The 14569-nt window shown below is 35.0% G+C and overlaps 2 protein-coding genes across 5 annotated transcripts; one reads left to right on the top strand and one right to left on the bottom strand.

Moving 5' to 3' along the window:
• LOC109711430 (peptidyl-prolyl cis-trans isomerase FKBP12-like) lies at nt 1120-4477 on the bottom strand. 3 transcript variants are annotated; one of them, XM_020234456.1, is made up of 5 exons: nt 4335-4477; nt 3561-3597; nt 2926-2987; nt 1721-1773; nt 1120-1426 (listed from the first exon to the last, which is right to left on the bottom strand). In XM_020234456.1, exons 1-5 carry the CDS (start codon nt 4420-4422, stop codon nt 1313-1315), a joined length of 354 nt encoding a protein of 117 aa, XP_020090045.1. In that variant the 5' UTR covers nt 4423-4477; the 3' UTR covers nt 1120-1312. The 3 variants fall into 3 exon arrangements, 2 of the variants coding, with proteins under 2 accessions (XP_020090045.1, XP_020090046.1); XM_020234457.1 differs by having other exon boundaries at nt 3561-3594; XR_002216600.1 differs by having other exon boundaries at nt 1403-1426; nt 2838-2987; nt 4335-4455.
• LOC109711757 (protein FAR1-RELATED SEQUENCE 9-like) lies at nt 7010-11967 on the top strand. 2 transcript variants are annotated; one of them, XM_020234965.1, is made up of 4 exons: nt 7010-7213; nt 8669-8817; nt 9205-11485; nt 11562-11967. In XM_020234965.1, exon 3 carries the CDS (start codon nt 9213-9215, stop codon nt 11460-11462), a length of 2250 nt encoding a protein of 749 aa, XP_020090554.1. In that variant the 5' UTR covers nt 7010-7213; nt 8669-8817; nt 9205-9212; the 3' UTR covers nt 11463-11485; nt 11562-11967. The 2 variants fall into 2 exon arrangements, with proteins under 2 accessions (XP_020090554.1, XP_020090553.1); XM_020234964.1 differs by having other exon boundaries at nt 7011-7213; nt 9208-11485.

Genomic DNA, 14569 nt, shown 5'->3' with positions numbered 1-14569 from the left:
AAGATATTGAAAAATGAATTTTCGAAATAAATTTGTGTAGATTCTATTTCAATAGAAACTTGATGAGTCGACCTGCCTACACACATGGGCCCATATTCTTACTTTTCTATCAATTTCGAATTCTGAACTTTCGAGAATTGGTGGAACGAAAAAAAAAAAAAAAAAAAAAAATCTTCTAAGTGGAAAGGAATAGAAATGAAATAGGTTTTGGTAGGAATTGATTCATACCCAGCCAAGCAATTAGTATAAAGTTGGTCAAGTCCAAATCCAACCAGTTGACTAGTTCTAAATTTGTGACCAATACCCTTTCTTCCAGAAGTATTAGGAGATTTTGATCTTAACAGGGGATATCAGTTGAATATAAAATTATTATTCTTTAGTTGTTTAAGTTTCTGAATACCAGCTATTATTCTAAATAATTTAACATGATATCAAAATAAAACATCTCAAGCGCTATGGGGCCGGAATAAACCAACACTCGGCTAAAGTTAGAAAATCAAAAAAGATTGTTTGATATCATGTAATATGGTATCAGAACAGTCCCGCCAGATTTCTACTATTATTTAACTTTTTCATGTTTAATTAAATTCACATTTTGGGTTTTGAGTCTATCAAAAAATTTCGAACGCACGCGTGAGGAAGAATGTTAAATATAAAACAAATATAAAAATACCGTTCTTTTTTAAGCAGCTGATGAAGGAGTGGGATCTACTTAATCCAGCAAGGCGGACCTCGATTTAAGCAGATCACTTTGACACAATTTTAAGTTCAAAAAGGAATCGCATTCATCAATGAATAACTGGTACCACTTAAAACTAAATCTAAAAAGAACCTGAGATTATGAGGATGATTGGAATTGTGTGTTTATACTATTATACAAAAAAAAAAGAAAAAGAAACTCACTAAGATTTACAGTTCCAAACATTATAAAATTATTTAATATTGACTTATTATTTGTCCAATTCAGATGCATTTCTGGAGTTTACAGAGCAAAGTTACAAAACAAGCATTCACATCACATCATTTATTTGCTTCAGCTTTACCTGAATCTTAGCAGCAATTTAGTTCAGCAAAAACCTGTGAACTCTTGAATTTTCAAGAGGAAAAGTAGGAAATAGCTAACCGTAGAAAAGCAGCAAAATGCAATGCATAAAATTTTGCTCATCTGTTCACATATTATGTCAGAATAAAAGGAAAAGAAAAAGATGATATGGTAAAATAAGATGGCCAAGGTCATCTAACATTCTAGCCAAAACTATTGTTTGTCATGTACCTATTAACTTAAGGTCCACCTATCAAATTGCATACTACTTCAAGAATGAACATTAAGAATTCGAAGGACTTCAACCTCGAATGCCAGATCAGAGTTGGGTGGAATCCCCCAGAATGGAAATCCATTAGCTCCGTAACCGTAATCTGGAGTGCACTGTGAAATCAGAATAATAGGTCAATACTCGATTTAAAATCAACTAGACAATTGGAAATAAACAAGGCCAAACGGAGTCACAGGAGTAAAACATGGAGCAGTTCCATTGCACAAATTAAGAAGAGTAACAAGCACTAAGATAGACAGAAAACTGACGTGTGTTTCGCAAATTATGTTCATCAAACAGGCTCACTTGCGAAATGCAAAAAGGTCGATGATGGATTGACACTGTTAGCAAGTCTATGCAAAGCGGCACAAAAATGGAAGAGCTTTTTCAGTATTTGAGAACGCTACCTGAAGAAATGCAATTTCCCCCAACTGCATGCCAATCACTCCCTCGTCCCATCCTACAGAGAGAAGGTATCAGTTTAGTTGACGTTCTTGCCTACGAATCTTTTAAAGGATACAGAACACAATCTTCTGTTAAATACCTAAATCTTAAGAGCTGGATGACATTAATCTACTACAAAGTTCAAGCTTACCTTATCTAGAAATGTTAAGAGCTGTTGACATCATTATATACATCGAAAATAGCAGCTATCTAAACATCATATAGTATTTCAAAGAATAGTTAGTTTCATCTGCTTGTCAACAGAGAAGATAAACAAACACCCAAGAATATAAAGACACCAAGGGAAGCACAACTGACATTTTGAAGTCTGTCAAAAGAATATTGTAAATACTACCATAATAAGTTAGATCTGTAGCTAATGAAAAATCTGATATGTAGGCAAAATATCACTTGGAATAGCAATTCTGGTTAGATCATGTATAGGCAGTAGATGCTTAGGCATTGGACCTAAGTTGCGCAATACACTGTTTTCATCTATTTTTTGAGAGAAAGGTTGCATTCTACCCGCTTCGTTCATTTTCTCTAGAAATGAACTTAGCTTGAAATATGAAGCAATTAGACTTCGAACTTGGAATCTTGGATACCAACCATCAAGCCCTTTACCACTTGCTCAAGGGACGATTGTCACTGTTATCATCTTTTGTCCTTGCTATACTACTAGCTCACTCTAAAACTCCGACTTGCTTTCATCACTCGGAAGCAATTATTTTTCAATTTTACAATCTGATCATCGAAGACCTAATTAAAGATCAATTTGAAGAGCTAACCTTGTATAAGAAACAAAAATTCAGATTCAGATTAAAAAAATCACAGAATGCTTAAGGCGTTTGGTAATGTGGCGGCTGGATTTTGCAGTTACATTCTACTAATTGAAAACAAAAGGCAACTTTAGAGAACATTTACGTCTCATTATTATAATACGACAATTTATAAGTGGTGCAGCATGTAAAAAAATAAAAGACAAAGCAAAACAAGAAAAAACCTCGTGGAGAACATATTAGCTAACATACGAAGAAGTCTTAAGAATTTGAACGCTGACAAATTTCCTAAAAAAAGTACCTTGCAAATTTGAAAAGACATGGATGGTTCACCATGCAAAGTCGCAAGAAAATCAATCCTCAATATTCAAACTGTGTGAAGAGACTACCTTTTATTACTGAACCAAAACCGACTCTAAACCTGAACGGCTGCTGCCCGGCATCTCTAGTGCTGAAAAGTGAAATTGAGGGAACTAATGTCATATTCGTGCACTCGATCGATTTTCTTTTGAGAAAAATTTACAAATGCCCCCTGAACATTACCGCTTTTGCAAACAGGTGCTTGAACTTTTAAGTTATGACAATTGGATCCCCCTAAACTTTATCAAATAGCTCAATAGGCCCTCTCCTCAATCGCAGTTACTACTACAACGGTTATGATTGCTTTGTATTCCGCAATCTTGTAAAGCTTCAAAAAGACAGAGAAATATATTTGTTTGTATTCTGACACATGAAGACGATATATTCACTTTGTTCTTCAACCCCGATGTTTAATTATCGTGACTATAAAACGAAAAAATAGATTTCTATGTGTCTTGAAATCACACAAAATTATGTGCAAGAGATGCGACGAAAACAGCTGTTTAATAGTAACTTCAAAGTATGTCTTAGTACATTTTACTAAGTTCAAAGTGTCAAAGTGTCTTAAGTTCAGGCGTCTGTTTGCAAAAGTACTTTTAGTTCAAAGTGTCTTAGCACATTTTTTTTTTCTCTTTTTTTTTTTCGTGCGGAGAAGAACATTTACCTCCAAAACCTTTTTCGGCAAGAACCCTTCTTTCCTGCTGAAAATCACAATCGCGTTAGCAAAATTGAATTTCGCACGCAATTTACAAATATTGGCTTCAGATGAAGACTTGAAAACAGCAGCAAAAATACATCCACTGATAGCACGAACTCTCTAGAAATACAAAACCAATACAAATTAAAACATGAAAATTTTAACCATTAATCAGAAGTAACTGGATTTACGCTTTAAAAAGAAAAAAACAACAAAGATTGTGCACTATATAGCTTTCCTAGGTATTTGTTGATTCCCTCTACAAATTATTTCCAATGTATAAGCCTAGGGTTTCAATTAAAACCAAACCTATATTCAAGGATTTAAGTCCCGTGGCAATGAGGTCGTGCCGAAAATTTACCAGTACGGTAACAAAACATAAAAAAAATATACCAACGCATAATAATGATATAAAATATTTATTTTTTTTAGCAACAAAATATCTCAATTACTTATTATGTATCTTTATTAAATCATTTTAACTTTACTAATTTAAAAAATAAAAAGTTTTAAACTGTAACGTCACCACGGAGGCTGTATCGTGCCATAGATTGGCACTTAAATCCTTGCCTATATTACAAACCCTAGAGAAAAACTTTAACAAAAACCATTAATCCCTTTTATCTTGTGTGCTAACGATGATTCGTGCTACGCCACAAATATTCTTTTTACAAAATAGCACAAATTATTATTAGATAGACAAAAAAAAGGGGAATAAATAAGAAGAAAATGTGAGCAAACCGAAGCCGGTGCAGTGGACGGTGACGAGTTGGCCCTTCACGATTTCGGGGCCCTCGCCGGCCTTCAGAATCCGCTTCTCCACGCCCATCGCCTGATCTTTTTTTTCTTTTTTTCTTTTTTTTTTGTTTTAGATTATTTGTTCGCGGCTTCTCGGGAAAGCACTTTAATAGCCGTGCGCTGCAGACTCATTGACTTGTCTAGCCTCTTTAAAAAAATATATAATTTTCTCAATCTAATCTCTTCTTTTGAAAAATATTCTCAATCTAATCTTACTTTTATAGATTAGAAAAAAAATAATAAATTAATAATTTTTACATTGATTAATATGTTAAGTAGGTGGAGATTATTTTTTTTTTTCTTTAAAATTAAGTAAATGTAATGTAATTTTTTATATAAACAGTTAATAAAAAATTTATTTATTAATAATAATATTTCTAAATTATAATTTTTTATTAGTACTATTAGTACTTAATTTTATTATACAAGTCAATATAATTTAAAAGTGTTCATATATAAAATCATATTACATTCACTTAATTTTAAAGAAAAGAAAAAAACATATTAATTTACATAAAAATTATTATTAACTTATTATTTTTTTCTAAAATATAAAAATAAGGCTAAATTGGAAATATTTTTCAAAAAGGCTCACAGGAAAATTTTTTTGTAAAGAGACTAGGCAAGTAAATAGTTGCCAGCTAGGTCGGGGAAAGTTATGCTTGCACCCGTGTCCACCACGTGGATCCGTGGACCGCCTAATGATAAACTTATTTCAATTCTCGTCATTTAAAAGATAAGAAATTTTAAAATTTTGGATTAATTTCATATAGTTCCCATGATTATATCGAATAACAAATATATCCCTCCAAAGTTTAAATTTTGTATATTTATCTCTATAAAAATTCGGTGATATTTATATTTGTCCATCTAGTTTGTTACCGTTATAGCATTGTTTATTTTTTAACAGAAAATAAATAAAATGATATTTTTACTATCACAAATATGTTTCTTTAAAAATTCTAATAGTTGAAATTATACAAAAATATCCTTTCAAAAATTTTGAACAGTCATATTTTTTCTTTCTACCATGACAAATAATATAAGATGAGTAAAAGAATTAATTTACCTCATTCACTAATCAAAATTAAGTATTTTATTTATGATTAACTATATTTTTCTAATAGATCATAACAATAGAGATATATTAAAAATATTAAGACTTTTGTAGGAAAAAATATAAAAAGTTAAATTTTATATGAATATATCTGTTATTCGATATATTTACAGACAACTGTATAATTAATCCTAAAACAGTTGAGGAGTAAAATTGATTGAATGGTGGTGATTTTATGAAAGTTGTGGAATTACGAGGTGGATTCAGTAAGGTAATTACTTAGTTCGAGCAAAATTCTAAGCTGATCCAATTATTTGTTTTATTTTTTTCTTTCCTAAATATGTCCCATATGAGAGAAAGAACGAACTCTTTCCAAATTGTGCCTTAAAATATATCTTATTTACTTAAAAGATTATAATTTTAATCTAGTGGTCTTTTACTAATAGAATAATGTATCACTAAATTTTGGAAGAAATTGAATTTTACTCTTTTGGACTCCCCCAGTGGACAAAATTGGGAAAAAAAAATTACAGTAAAAATATGCCACTTATTAGTCTTTAGAAATACATCAATTGTTTATCAAAAATTGCATAATATTCTATAATGGACACAAAAAAATTGTTTTAATAAGTTATTTTATAATGTAGTGGCTCTTATTCAGGCTAACTCATCGAGTTTGAAATAATATCGCTTTTTTTTTTTTTTTTTTNAAAAAAAAAAAAAAAGTTAAATTATAAAAATACTTCCTGTAATAACCCACTTTTTTAATTTTCCCTTCTGACATTTAAAAACCTACACTTTGCCCCTTTGTAAAATGAAAAATATTTACAGGAGGATTACGGTGTGTAAAATGATCATTTTGCCCATCGCCATTTTCGTCTTCTTCCTCATCTTTCTCAGCCGTCCCTTCGATCGGCCGTAATTTCCACCTCAATCGGCCGCGATTTCTCTCCATTTCCTTCTCCACCTGCTCCCCTTCTCCTCCTACACCCTCGCCGCCCCTCGATTTCGACGATAATAGGGAGAAAATCGAGATGGGTGTTGATGGAGAGGTAGGTAGGGACAACGAGGGCGAAGGCGAGGTGGCGGAAGAGGGCGAAGGGGATGTAGGCGAGGGCGAGGCAGTGGAGGATGGCGAGGCGTCAAGACGGCGGCGAGCCGGAGGGAGGCGAAGCAACAAGGAAGAGGGCGGAGGAATATTTTCGACATAAAAAAATATTTTATAACGGAATCCTAACGATAGGGGATGAAGTGCACATTTTTTATTTTACAAGGGGGCAAAGTGTAGGTTTTTAAATGTCAGGGGGGAAAAGTGAAAAAGCGGATTATTACAGGAGGGTTTTTTGTAATTTAGTCAAAAAAAAAAAATGTAAATTATAGGGTTCGTATTAGATTTTTATCTTGCGTTTTTTTTTTAATACTAAAAATTTGAAAAAAAAATTAAATTTTAGGACAAAGTGGTGTCTATCTCAGCATTTGTTCCTTTTGATCCACCAGTACGATGATTATCACATGTATACATCATCAGATCGTAGATCCAACGGTCGAGTGTAGTCGTCACAATAAACGTCCGAGTTTTTTTTTTTTGTAGCGGCGAAGCTACGAGCGGAGAGACCCTAACGTTGGAACCGGGACGTTCGCCCCCTCTCGCCCTCTCCGGCGCGGAGCGCGACCGTTCCCCATCGCGAGCTCCGTCCCCATCATCAATCCCTCCGCCGCCGCGTAGAGGAATCCAAACGGAGCTCCGATCCCGTTCTCTGTTGCGGTATGTGTTTTTTTAGGGATTTTTCCGAACATTTTGTGATTTTTTTTGAGGAAATTTGTGTAATTGTGAATTAAGCGCACCTCCGTGTTGTTTTGATGTTTTAATTGTGAGGATTTTTGTATGTTATGTTGTGGGCAATTTGCAGTTAATAGCTATTCTACTCAATTATTCCATCTTTTATCAGTAGAGTTTATGATTCAACACTCAATTTACTTCTTTTTTTTTACGATTAATGGCTTCTTTAGCGCGTAGAACATCTGTTTTTTCATTCGGATTTGATCAGGATCTGAGTGAAAGGCCTTCGAGGCCTCTTTGTTTGCTAGATTTATTATCAGAACTATAGTAATTTTGATGTTCTATTATGATTGTGGGGCGAGAGAGAGAGAGAGAGAGAGAGAGAGAGGATGGGGGTTCAAATTGTAGCAATTTGCTAGCTTGTGTTTATCGCCTCTGTTTTTTCATTACAAGTGAGAAAATGATAAGAACATTACTTATCATAACTAGATTAATTAGGTATTTAACAGATTAGGGAATGAAAGAGTCGCCTATTGCATTTGATGGCAAGTCTTCACGGAATTAGAATAGTTTCTACTAGGTAGCAAAGTGCCACATTCTGAAACACACAGCTGTAGGGTGAAACTTTGCCCTACAATAAGGGCGGTTTCCGAATTTCTCCTCGAAGAAAAAAAACCAAACAACCTGGGAAACTAATATTCCGATTATTTATGAAGTAATAATTTGAATATGACTCCAGCAGCATGAAGGCACTAGTTCGGTTTGAATTAATTGTTACATAATTCTCTGAATAAATTCCCAGAAATCGTGTTTTTAGCTGGCATATTTACCACTATTTCTTTTGAAGTTAGGGGCTGGAATTGATAGGAACTACAAGTTTATATATCCGTCTAAGTCAAGACTCCAAAGAGGGCTAGATGAATTCATATTGATTTTGGCTGAGATCTTACGACAAGAAACTTATTCTGAGTCTCCTTTTCTCTCTATATGACCGAAGATCAATTGGTTCAAGTGTTTCTTTTGGACACCTGCCACCTTTGCCCTCTCTTGCTTTTTTGCTTATGCATTTCTATTTTACACTTAGCTAATTTTGTCCGTTGTTGTCTCATTGTTCTTTCCGTCTCTCCTCTTTTCTCCTCCTCTTTTCTCCTCCTTTTTTACAATTCAGGACTAGTTTGGAAATGTGTTACTCAAACACACTCGCTTTTATGCTTTAGAGGGTCTAAAAAGTCCAGAATGTTTTAGACTTTCTATGAAATGGTGGTAGGAACTGCCACAACATTGGAGAAGGAATGTTCTAATGTGCTTTTGGAATTTTCATATCTTGTAAAGCATCAAAGTTGGTGCATTTGGGCAAACATTCCCAGATTACGCTTTAGATACTGCTTTGACTCTTTTCTCCCTTCTCCAGTGCTAATGATAATTATTTTGCTTCTGCAGCTGGCCATTATTTTGGTACCTTATGCTTCATCAAACCTGCTAAAAATTTGTCAAGTTAATCCACCGCTGTCCTCAGAATTCAGCACCGGATTGGCCTTGTAAAGTACTTAATGAGGAAGGAACATGGTGCTTTCCTAAAACTTTCCTAGGTGAGAATGTTCTAAAGTCATAAAATGGTAACATTTTTGTCCGGAGCTCCTATTTCTAACAAACTGAACCTGAACGGTCTAAAATGAAGCTACAGCTTCGGAAACTGATCTTTTATTGGATAATGAGGATGTACATTTGATTTCCTGTAGTTTGCTATTATTTGATTTGATGTATTTTGATTTCCTTTTCTTTTTCTCAGCATACAAAATCCTTGAATTATTGTTTGTCTTGAACTTTGATACTGTGTTAGTTTTGATTGAATGTCTGGGCCTAAGGTAATGGACTTAAGTCTGACCAATTTTCGTCCCGCTCCCCATGTATTGATTTTTTTGGTTTGCAAAGTATTTGTACATTCTTCTGGAATAAGCATGTCCTTGCTCCTGTAGCAGGTTGAATGGCTCAATCAGCTGGCAACCCGGTTTTGGCTGACAAAATCAATAATGGAGATAATGCCGAGGTTGTAAATCTAGATGATTGTGATGAGAAGCTCGAAGTTGGTATAAAGGTGGGTTCAGAAGATGAAGCATATGATCTCTACAACCTACATGCTTTACGAAAGGGCTTTAGCATTAGAAAAGGGAATAGGCGGTTTATTGATGGGGCTCTCCGACAACGAGAATATGTTTGCTCAAAAGCCGGGTTTCGTGAATATGAGCGATGCAACCCTAAAAAAGTTAATCGTTTAGAAACTAGAACTGGTTGCACAGCTCGAATCCGGTTCACTATAACTGATGGTACTTGGGAAGTCACTTATTTTAATGATGTGCACAATCACGAGTTCGCGAGCCAAGAGAAGAGGCATAGGTTAAGATCCGGTAGGAGAGTACTAGTTGCCCATACAAGATCGACTCCGCATTCAGACAAGCAATTTGGTGATGCAAAAAATGTTGTGAAAAAAGATTCGCCCAGTTACTTGCACAGTGTGAATAAAGTGGCAATTGAACCTGGGGATGGACAAGGTATTATCAATCATTTTAGTCGTAGGCAAGTAGAGGACCCCCTCTTTTTCTTTTCGGTTCAAGTCGACCAAGAAAACAGAATGACAAACTTCTTTTGGAGAGACGGAAGATCAAAGCTAGATTACGATATGTTTGGGGATGTTGTGATTTTCGATACTACATATAGAACTAACAAGTACAATTTGATCTGTGCTCCATTTCTCGGTATCAATCATCATTGGAAGAATATATTATTTGGTTGTGCTTTACTATTGGATGAGACCACAGAGTCATATATTTGGTTATTTCGGACATTTTTAGATTCTATGGGAGGCCAGCAACCGAAAATTATCTTTACCGAGCAAGATCAGGCAATGGAAAATGCCATTGAGATTGTGTTTTCCGAGTCACGTCATCGACTATGCTTCTGGCATATTCCTAATAACTCTAAGAAACATCTTGCTGAGATTTACAGCAATCCAAGTTTCGGTGCAAAATTCAGTCAGTGCCTTAATGGATGTTTGGATGAAATGGAATTCCAATCAACCTGGGAAGACATGATCAAGACATTCAATCTTGAGGACAATGTGTGGCTTAATCGACTTTACGAGACTCGAGCAAAATGGTGTACTGCTTTTGAAGTAGATATTTTTTCGGCTAAAATGAAAACAACCCTAAGAAGTGAGAGTATGTATAGTGTTTTCCGTCAACTTTTAGGCGCATCATTATCTCTCATTCAAGTTATCGAACATTATGAGAGAAAGGCAGAAGATATGCGTAAAGGGGAGCGGGATGATGATCTAAATTGCAAGAACAGCGCCTTTTCAAATGTTGTTCCTCATGGCGGAATTCTTCAACATGCAGCTAATGTCTACACGACCAGGCTATTTGAAATGTTTAGAGAGGAGTTTCTTGAAGGTTTAGAGATGAGTTACATTGAGGGCAATGGCGAAGGAGTAGCCACCTACGAGCTTTATAAGCATGGTGAGAAAAAGGTGTTCACCGTGAAATTTGATAAATCTGATTATACCATCTCTTGTAGTTGTAAGTTGTTTGAGACTTTGGGATTGTTATGTTGCCATGCTTTGAGGGTGTTTCTTGTGAATAATGTTAATGAGATACCGGCTCAGTATATATTGCGTAGATGGACTAACAATGCGAGAAAAGAGGCTATATGTTATCCTACTGAATCATCGAACTACGCTAGCAAGTCATCTCACGCTTCTCGGCTTAGTGATTTGTTCCATTTTGGGCGTTTTGTTTTCGAGAAAGGATCATCGACAGCCAGAGCAGCTAAAATTGTTAAAGAGAAGTTGATGGAGGCATTGGAATTAATCGAAAATGATTTAGGGAACTTAAACATGGTCGAAGGTGTTAATGGGAAATCGATTCAAAGCAATATAGCCAGCGTTGACAATGAGATGCAATGGTCTGATGAGAATATGCAAGTATTCGATCCCACACGTGGGAGAAAGAAAAATCAATTGGAAAAGAAGAGTAAAAAGAAGGTGAAAGGCTCTGCTGATACTCAAATGCTGCAACCGCGATGCAACCCAATGCTCCATTCTTGCTCGAGTCAAATGTCGCAACCTGCCACCATTCAAATGCCTCAACCTGGTCTTATTCAAATGTCACGTCCTGGCATTTTTCAGGCGACACAGCTGGGATTTCCTCAAGTTCCACCCCCTCCCTTTCGGATGCTATGATCGACTATCTTCTTTTGATACTGGTAACTTCCCAACTCGATTTTGTTTTGATTATAGCCCCGGTGATGCTTTTATTAAATGGCATTAATCTCCTACCAGGTGCCGAGCTTCAGGACTCGATTTTGTTTTGATTATAGCCACGGTGATGCTTTTATTAAATGGCATTAATCTCCTACCAGGTGCCGAGCTTCACGAAAAGATTTTGATCGAGGGCAACTCTGGTGAGATGTATAAAGATTTTGTTTGGCTTGGTGTATATATCCGAGAACACGATAGAAGGACCTTAAATGCACTAATTTTTTGTTTTAGCCTGTAATAGAAGCTAATTTCTTGTTGTCTCATTTGGTTCTATGTTAGTAACAGGTAAGAGCTCGCGTCGACACTATAAATCTGATCAATAGAAACATAGTGCAGGTCGAGGTAATTTAGAAAGTTGTAATGTTGCTACACTTGCCTCATTTATGGAAATTCAGCATACATATTGCTTAATTTTGACATATTTTAATCCACTTTTAAGCTGAGTCGCATTCAGTCATTCACCCTCCATCACATCTTGCTTGCTGTTAAGGGTTTAGTCTGGCATTGCATATTGAGGGCATGGATTGTTTCTTTCACCAAAGATGAAATTCAGATTGAATGTGAGAGTTTAGGTAAAAGGTAATTTTCTTCTGCTATTTGTTTGTATAGCTACGGAACAGAAGTTTTTTCAGTTCAGTTGTTTTTTTGGCATAAAACAAAAATAAAAAATTTAAAGCGTGAGAGATGGGTTTATATTTTATTAATCTGTTCTTAACCTTTTTTTTTTCTTTTAAGTCACTTCTGTCTGGAGTGGGTCAAAATCAACTTATGATATTTTGAAGAGTTTTGAGTTTGAAGAGAAGGTAAAGTTCCAGGAAATCAAACTATAGAAGTGGATGTTTATGACTGAAGGTAATTTCATCCCTCCTCACTTATTGGTAGGGGTGTTACCGTGTAAAAGAGTCGAACACGAGCTGGTTTGTTAAAGTATCGAGCCGAAAATTTCAGCTCGTGTTCGGCTCGTTTATTAACGAGCCAAACACGAGCTGGCCAACGAATAATAAATTAAAAATAATTAGATTAAATATATATAAAAAAATAAATTTAGGTCAAATCTTATTTATTAGATTTTGATCTAATAGTTGAAATTTTACATATAAATGAGTCTTTTTATAATTAAGCTTGTATTTATTATTTTATTTTGCTAAAAATAAAATAAAAAAATATATTATATATAATTATTTATTTTATAAAAAAATATAAATTAAATAAATTATATAAATATAAATATTATGTATTCGAGCTGTCATCGAGCCGAACACGATAGAGCTGGAAATGAGCGAGCCGGCTCGTGTTCGACTCGTGTTCGGCTCGATTTCGGCTCGCTCAAGCTCGGCTCGAATTAATTTCGAGCAAGCTTGAGCCTAAATTTAGGCTCGAAATTTAATTTCAAGCCGAGCTTGAGTATTATTTCGCTCGCTCGAATTAAGCTCGAAAAGCTCGAAATATATATACATATTAATATATATTATATAGTCTACTATACTATTAATAGTACCAACCTTGCTATTAGGTTTTCGACTTTTGGATGAAGGAATGTGCGGTTAGAATGAAATGATCCTCTAGGGTTGAGCGTGTGGTTAGTTGAATAATATGATCTAACGCACAAAATTCGATAGTACCAAGCATTTAGTATTATCGATAATATAGTAGTCGGACTCTCTCTCTCTCTCTAATATATATATATATAGTCCGGCTACTATACTATCTATACTATCTATAGTACTAAGCGCTTTGTACTATTGAGTTTTTTGCCGTTGACTGCTATATATATCTATATAGAGTTCGGCTATTATACTATCGATAGTACCAAGCATATGGTGCTATCGAGTTTTCTGCTGTTAGATCTATCTCTTTAGCCATTTCATCCGTTAGATCATAATATTCAACTAGTCACCCACTCAACCCTAGAGGCTACTATCATATTAACCGCACATTCTTTCATTCAAGGGCCGAAAACCTAATAGCAAGCGGTCTGTGCTATTAATAGTATGGTAGCCTAATTCTATATATATATGCTCGTGCTACTATACTCTTATAAGTATAACCCCTTCATACTTATAAATTTTCAGCCGTTAAATATGCGATTAGAATGATAGTGTCCCGTAAGATTGAGTGGGTGGTTAGTTGAATAGTATGATTTAACGAATAAAATGGTCAAAAGAATAGATCTAACGGGTCGAAAACTTATGAGTATAAAGGGATTTATACTCATAAAAGTATATATAGTAACCAACTCTTATATATATATATAATATATATAATATATATTTTAATTATATAAAATAATATATATTATGTATTTTAATTATATGTATAATAGAATTTAGATTATTGGGCCCACAAAACCAAACCAGCAAAATCCTACTCTAATTACCCTCTTCTTCTCTTTTATCCCTTCCTCGTAGAGTCGCTTTTCCTAATTTTTTTAGTATTATAATATCGTATTTCATGCATTTATTTTATATGTTAAACTATTAGATATTTTTTATATCAAATTTTAGATAATATTTTATAAAAATTAAAGTATAGATTGCATGATGTTAAGAATTTCAAGCAGCTCGTTTAGAGCTCGAGCTCGCTCGACTCGAAGTTAGGCTCGCTCGAGCTCGGCTCGAATTAATTTCAAGCCAAGCTTGAGCCTAAATTTAGGCTCGAAATTAATTTCAAGCCAAGCTTGAGCTGAGGTAAGCTCGCTCGAGCTCGGCTCGTTTCCACCCCTAAACACGAGCGAGCTGATCCCAGCTCGTGTTCGGCTCGTTTATTAAACGAGCTGAACGAGCGAGCCAATCTCGAGCTCATCTTGAATCGAACACGAGCTAATTCGCGAACCACGAGCTGGATTGCCACCCCTATTTATTGGTAAAATAAACACGCCCTAAAAATTTGTCCTGCAGTGCTTTCATATATTGTACCTAATTTGCTTATTTGGCTACAATTGTGTCTCCTATCCTCCACGTTACTGAAGGGCGCGCAAATTGCGAGCCAAATCGGCCTGAGTTAAAAGTCAGACATGTAATAGAGCGTTT

Source organism: Ananas comosus, linkage group 6 (genome assembly GCF_001540865.1).
Source record: "Ananas comosus cultivar F153 linkage group 6, ASM154086v1, whole genome shotgun sequence".
NCBI lineage: Eukaryota > Viridiplantae > Streptophyta > Magnoliopsida > Poales > Bromeliaceae > Ananas > Ananas comosus.
This window is presented reverse-complemented; position numbering and strand designations above follow the sequence as displayed.